General features: G+C 55.5%; 1 protein-coding gene across 1 annotated transcript in view; it reads right to left on the bottom strand.

The window, feature by feature from the left end:
• Positions 1 to 917: 917 nt before the first annotated feature.
• Positions 918 to 6,931, bottom strand: part of TICAM1 (toll like receptor adaptor molecule 1) — a 10,495-nt gene continuing 4,481 nt past the window's right edge. The window contains exon 2 of the mRNA XM_017528397.2: positions 918 to 3,443. Within this exon, the coding sequence (XP_017383886.1) occupies positions 1,214 to 3,307 (2,094 nt within the window). The 5' untranslated portion in view covers positions 3,308 to 3,443 and the 3' untranslated portion in view covers positions 918 to 1,213. The remainder of the gene's footprint in view (positions 3,444 to 6,931) is intronic.

Below are 6,931 nucleotides of genomic sequence, written 5' to 3'. Positions count from 1 at the left end.
GGTGTGAGCCACCACTGCACCTCTTGTTTATATATTTAGGCACTCCAGAATCAATAAATGTTAAGTGTCCAACAAACGTTGGCTCCATTCTGATTCTTACAAGTTCTGTCACCCTTTCAAATCCAAGGGATTGAAAAAGATCAATCCCTTCCACGTGGGTCCCCACGCTTAATGAGCACTGCACCTGCTACCCAGGCTTGGTGTACTTGGTGTTTATGTGGTTCTGCATACGATCCGCTGAGGCCTCGACACAACAGCCTCCACAGACCCATTGCTCAGATGAAAAAGCAGAGGCTCGGAGAGCTGAGGCACTTGCCCAAGGTCACACAGTGGCATCACAGTCCAACCTTGGTGGGGGCATCAAGGCAGGCCCCAGAGAAAAAGGAAGCGCTGCAGTGAAAACTGCTAAATGTCTCCCAGTGGCATTCATTCAATGACATTCATTCCAATTCATTCATTCATTCATTCATAGCTCACTGCAGCCTTAACTTCCTGGGCTCAAGCAATCCTCCCACCTGGGCCTCCTGAGTAGCTGGGACTACAGGTGTGCACCATCAGGCCCGGCTAATTGTTGGATATTTGTACAGCCGGGGTCTCACCATGTTGCCCAGGCTGCACCGCCCCCGACCCCCAACAATAACTTCTCCTTCCACTTTTCCAGATATTAGAACCAAGACCCGGCAAAGCACATGGCTGCTCAAAAAGGACTACATTTCCCAGCGTCCCTTGCGGCAGGAGTAGGCCAATGTGATTATATTCTGGCCAATGGGATGAGGGCAGATGTGGACAACTTCCGGCTTATGCCCTCCAAGAGGCGTGCACTTCCTGCTTCCGGTTCCCTTTTGTAGGCGCGGGAGCCACGTGTTTTATAACAAATAGCCGGGCAGCGGGTGTCCCAGAAGACAATGGCGCTGCAGAAGCGTTAAATAAATATTTATTATAATTAAAAGATAGTAGCAATATCTCCACCACCATGAACCCTCACCCAGAAATAGATTGGAATCGTAAACACCATGTCCAGGTCTGGCCACCCTAACGGCCAGAGCGTCCGTTTTGTCCTAAATGAAGGACTCCCGGGCAATGTCCTGAAAGTGGCAGATAACTTCATCTTCCACTGTCCCCAGGGGACAGGACAGACCGGGGTGGTCTATGAGGTCCTGCCCAAAGCTGATGCCTGGGTCCAGGTGTATTCCCCAGGTGGTCAGGACAGTAGTCATTCTGCCTCCTGCGTATTGTCCTCGGGTGCCTGGGACCCTCTCTGGTTCCACATGTGGTTGTTCAGCCCCAGCTGTACCATCTGTGCATGGTGGATAATGAGGGGTTGCAGTCCTGGGCTCTGAGGGGGTGCAGGTGAGGCTGTAGGGAAGGCTGGGGGCTGTGGGAAGGGTGGTGGGGGAGTACCAGCCTGCCACCCGTGCAGGGGCTGAGGCTGCGGGCACCCCAGCCCAGTGGGAAAGGGTGGCGGGGCTCTCAGAGGCACCTGGCCCCCAAAGGGCATTTGAACCTCAAAGGGTGCCCCAGTCCCAAATGACATGTGGCTCCCAAAAGCCGCCTGGAGCTGCTCCATCTGTGCATGCCAGGACAAATAACTCCGGAGGTAGGCCGAGTATGCAGCGTTCATGGCGGCCACCTGCATCCGCTCACTGTCCAGGTGTTGGCTCTGTTCCCGCAGGGCTCGGGTGTCCTGTTCCTTCCTCCACATGGCCTTGCGGGCCTGAAGCTTGTGGGACGTGAAGGTGTTGGCCACCTTCTTGTTGAAGATCCGAGAGTGTTCGTCCAGCCGCACCAACCCGGACAGCAGGCTGGCTGTGTCGGAGCTGAGCTGGGCCAGGGAGCTCTCCAGGGGCAGGAAGGGGATGACGCAGTCTGATGGCCCCTGTCGCATGAGGTTGCTCACCAGGGCTTGGTTCACCTGGTGCAGGCTCAGGTGGCAGTCGAAGTTGGAGGTGAGAAGCAGGATGATGAAGGCAGAGTGGTCAATCGCATCCTGCAGGCAGCGCAGCTCCCCGCGCCCGGGCACCTGGAAGTCCTCACAGAAGGTGGCCCCGTCAGGCACGCCCAGGGCCTCCAGCTTCTCCCGGACCCGCAGGGCGATGTGCTCGTCTGCCCTGGCGTGGAGGATCACAAAGTTATAGAATTTCTGCTCCGATGGCGATTCCAGGGAGGAAGGGAACAGGGAGGAGGGGGCCAGGTGAGCCGAACAGGGGGCTGATGGAGGAGGAGGAGGAGGAAGGGATGTTTTTGGGGTGGTGGGAATAGATGGGCTTGGCTTGGTATTTGGAGAGGTGGTGTCTTCTACAGAAAGTTGGGGTGGTGTCTGGTCTTTGACAGGGCAGGGGTTTTTGTGGGGCTCCAAAATGGGCGAGGGGAGAGACTGGGGGCCTGCAGACCCTTCGGTGCACCCCACCGGGAACTGGGTGCTGGTTTCTGGAGCTTCGGGGGCATCAGGGAGGCCAGTCGAGGTTGCATCTGGGGCCGCTTCAGAAAACCCAGGGGGTGGGCTGCTTGGCAGCTCTGGGGAGCTGGCGATCTCCCCCGAGGGGGGCCAGCTCATCTCTTCAGGCTCCTGGCAGCCACCAGGGACAGGCTCGGGCACCAGGCTGGCCTGGGGGTTATCACAGAGCTTGCTGGGACCGTGGGGGCTGCGGCGCAGGCTGAAGGGCATCGTGGGCGACTGGCTGATTTCCAAGTTGCTGGTCAGGGAGGCGGGGCTGCCAGTTGACCTCAGGGAACGCCCTTGGCTCCAGCCTGAAACGCCATCGATGGGGCGAGGGAGGCTCCGGGTCCCAGAGGGCGAAGCCGAGGACGGTGGGACGCAGCCCGGATTGGACTGGAGCGTCCGGATGCTCCCTGGATCCCCAGCCACGTCCCACCCACACCGGTCCCGGGCCTCATCCTGGAGCTCCCCCAGCCGGCGGTCGTCCCTGGCGCTGAGGGTACGGAGGGCTTCCTGGTAGGCCTCGTCCCGCAGCGAAGCCGGGCACAGCTTCTCCTCAGCCAGAAGGTGGTACAGGCGGGCCACGGTCCAGGATATGTCCGGGGGCTCCTCCGGGTCCTCAGTGCTGTCCACGCCAGCCCACTGGCGGGCCACTAGCTGAGCCACGGCATCGGCCTTCAGTGCCTCTAGAGAGATCCTGGCCTCGGTCTCCTGGCCCAGCTTCAGCAGCACCATGGCGTGCAGGAGGTCCCGCCCCTGGCAGCCTGGGCGCAGAGTCTTCAGTTTGTGCTTCAGATACAAGAGCTTTTCCTCGCCCGCTGTGCCCAGGATGTCGAAGGCGCTGGGAAGTGACGGGCCCGTGCAGGCCATGGGCACAGGTGGGTTCGGCCTCGGGCGGCAGAAGCTGGGGACGGTGAAGGCATGTTCCACACTGCCCGCCTTCTGCACGCCCGGCGCCCTCTACCCATTCACTGTTCCAGATTCCGCCGGAGCTCCCCGAGCAGATCTGCAGGAAACAGGACAGGCAAACACAGTTACCCCCAAGAAAGGTCAGCACGGGAAGGTGGCCCACACGCCCCTGTCTGCTTTCCCCGCCTGCCACCAAGACCTAGCAAGGTGAGCTTCAGGAACACGCCACCTCCAACTTCCACATTCTCCTCTGCAAAATGCCATGAGGCTAGCGTGGTGGCTCATGCCTGTGATCTCAGCACTTTGGGAGGCTGAGGTGGGAGGATCGCTTAAGCCCAGGACTTTGAGACCAGCCTGGTCAACATTGCCAGACTCCGTCCCTACTAAAAATTTAAAAATTAGCTGGGCGTGGTGGCAAGTGTCTGCTGTCCCAGCCACTCTGGAGGCTGAGATGAGAAGATCGCTTGAGCCCAGGAGGTTGAGGCTGCAGTGAGGTATGATGGTACCATTGCACTCCAGCCTGGGTAAGAGTGAGACTCCATCTAAAAAAAAAAAAAAGAAAAGAAAAAAGCCCGGTGTGGCTCACACCTGTAATCCCAGCACTTTGGGAGGCCTCGGCAGGTGGATCACCTGAGGTCAGGAGTTTAAGACCAGTTTGGCCAACACGGTGAAACCCCGTTTCTACTAAAAATACAGACAATTGGCCAGGCGTGGTGGTGGACTCCTGTAATCTCAGTTACTCAGGAGGCTGAGGCAAGAGAATCACTTGAACCCAGGAGGCAGAGGTTGCAGTGAGCTGAGATCGTGCCACTGCATTCCAGCCTGGGCCACAGAGCAAAACAATGTCTCAAAATAAATAAATAAAATCAGCTGGGTGTGGTGGCTCACGCCTGTCATTCTGGCATGTTGGGAGGCTAAGGTGGGCAGATCACCTGAGGTCAGGACTTCGAGACCAGCCTGACCAACATGGAGAAACCCCGTCTCTACTAAAAATATAAAAAATTAGCTGGGTAGGCCGGGCGCGGTGGCTCAAGCCTGTAATCCCAGCACTTTGGGAGGCCGAGGCGGGTGGGTCACCTGAGGTCAGGACTTCGAGACCAGCCTGACCAACATGGAGAAACCCCGTCTCTACTAAAAATATAAAAAATTAGCTGGGTAGGCCGGGCGCGGTGGCTCAAGCCTGTAATCCCAGCACTTTGGGAGGCCGAGGCGGGTGGATCACGAGGTCAAGAGATCGAGACCATCCTGGTCAACACGGTGAAACCCCGTCTCTACTAAAACTACAAAAAATTAGCTGGGCATGGTGGCGCGTGCCTGTAATCCCAGCTACTGAGGAGGCTGAGGCAGGAGAATTGCCTGAACCCAGGAGGCGGAGGATGCGGTGAGCCGAGATCGCGCCATTGCACTCCAGCTTGGGTAACAAGAGCGAAACTCCATCTCAAAAAAAAAATAATAATAATTAGCCAGGCGTGGTGGTGCTTGTCTGTGGTCGCAACTACTTGAGAGGCCGAGGTCAGAGGATCACCTGAGCCCAGGAGATCGAGGCTGCAGTGAGCAGAGACCGTGCCACTGCACTGCAGCCTGGGCAAGAGAGTGAGACCCTGTCTCAAAAACATATGGAAGATGCCTCATTCATAATGTTTCATGGGGAAACATGTTGGGTATATTGAATTAAATAAAATTTATTATTAAATGCAGGATGAATTTTTATTTTATTATTATTATTTTTTTAGATGGAGTCTCACTCCATTGCCCAGGCTGGAGTGCAATGGCATGATCTCGGCTCACTGCAACCTCCACCTCCCAGGTTCAAGCAATTCTCTTGCCTCGGCCTTCTGAGTAGCTGGGATGACAGGCATCCGCCACTGTACTCAGCTAATTTTTATAAGCAGAGACAGGGTTTCACCATGTTGGCCAGGCTGGTCTCAAACTCCTGACCTCAAGTGGTCTGCCAGCCTCAGCCTCCCAGAGTGCTGGGATTACAGGTGAGCCACTGTGCATGGCTGCTCCACGCTATATTTCTGTTGGGCAGCACTGTTTTAGACATCTCCACTACAGTCCAGTAATATTGGGGTATGGCCCATTTTTGACACAAGAAAACAGAGGCACAGAGAAGTTAAGTAGTCTAGAATCACACAGCTCATAAGGGACACAGCTGGATTGGAACCCAGACTGTCTGCTTCTAGAACCCACTGAGCCTTTTGGCTCCTTTTTTCTTTCTGTTTTTTTTTAAAGACGGGGTTTCACCATAGTGGTCAGGCTGGTCTTGAACTCCTGACCTCAGGTGATCCACCCACCTCAGCCTCCCAAAGTGCTAGGATTACAGGCGTGAGCCACCGCGCCCCGCCTTTTGGCTCCTTTTAACATTTCCAGATTTTTTTTTTTTCTCTCGAGACAAGGTCTCACTCTGTTGCCCAGAGTAGAGTGGCGTGATCTTGGCTCGATGCAACCTCTGCCTCCTGGGTTCAAGTGATTCTTCTGCCTCAGCCTCCCAAGAGGGCAGTGGTACAATCATAGTTCACTGCACCCTCAACCTCCTGGGATCAAGTGATCCTCCCACTCAGCCTCCTGAGTAGCTGGGACTACCAGCACACACCACCATGCCCAGCTAATTATTTTTATTTTATTTTTATTTTTGAGATGGAGTTTTGCGCTGGTTGCCCAGGATGGAGCGCAACAGCTCGATCTCGGCTCACCGCAACCTCCGCCTCCTAGGTTCAAGCGATTCTCCTGTCTCAGCCTCCTGAGTAGCTGGGATTACAGGCATCCACTGCCATGCCCGGCTAATTTTGTATGTTTTACTAGAGACGGGGTTTCCACATTTTGGCCAGGCTGGTCTTGAACTCCCGACCTCAGATGATCCACCGTCCTCGGCCTCCCAAAGTGCTGGGATTACAGGCATGAGCCACCAGCCCCAGCCTCAGTAAAATACATATATATTTTAGATTCAGAGACTTCTGGACAACCCCACTGGCAAAGCAATGTGACACTGAAATTACCTTGAAATCACTGCCAACATTGAACAAAGAGACTTTGTGTAAAACTCTGGCATTCCGGATTTCCTCGGAAAATCAACAGTCTGGGCACACTGGGCCCACATTCCCACAGGGCAACAACTAGCAATGAGAGAAGTTTGACTCCTTCCATCTGAGGGTTAAGGCCTGCCATGTCAACCCCACACCCATGTGAAATGAGTCACCTCCAGGGCAAGAGACAGCAACAGGTAGAAACGTGCCCTCGGGATTCCAGCCTCAGCTCTGGCACGTCCAGGCCGTGACCCTGGGCAGGTCATGGGCACCTCGGTCTCGGCTGGGCGTGGTGGCTCATGCCTGTAATCCCAGCACTTTGGGAGACTGAGGCGGGCAGATCACGAGGTCAGGAGTTTGAGACCAGCCTGACCAACATGGAGAAACCCGTCTCTACTAAAAATACTAAATTAGCCAGGCGTGGTGGTGCATACCCGTAATCCCAGCTAGGGAGGCTGAGGCAGGAGAATTGCTTGAATCCGGGAGGCAGAGATTGCAGTGACCCGAGATCGTGCCATTGCGTTCCAGCCTAGACAACAAGAGCAAAACTCCATCTCAA

Source organism: Cebus imitator, unplaced genomic scaffold, assembly GCF_001604975.1.
Source record: "Cebus imitator isolate Cc_AM_T3 unplaced genomic scaffold, Cebus_imitator-1.0 Scaffold53, whole genome shotgun sequence".
NCBI lineage: Eukaryota > Metazoa > Chordata > Mammalia > Primates > Cebidae > Cebus > Cebus imitator.
The sequence above is the reverse complement of the archived record's forward strand: the minus strand, read 5'-3'. Positions and strand labels throughout refer to the sequence as shown.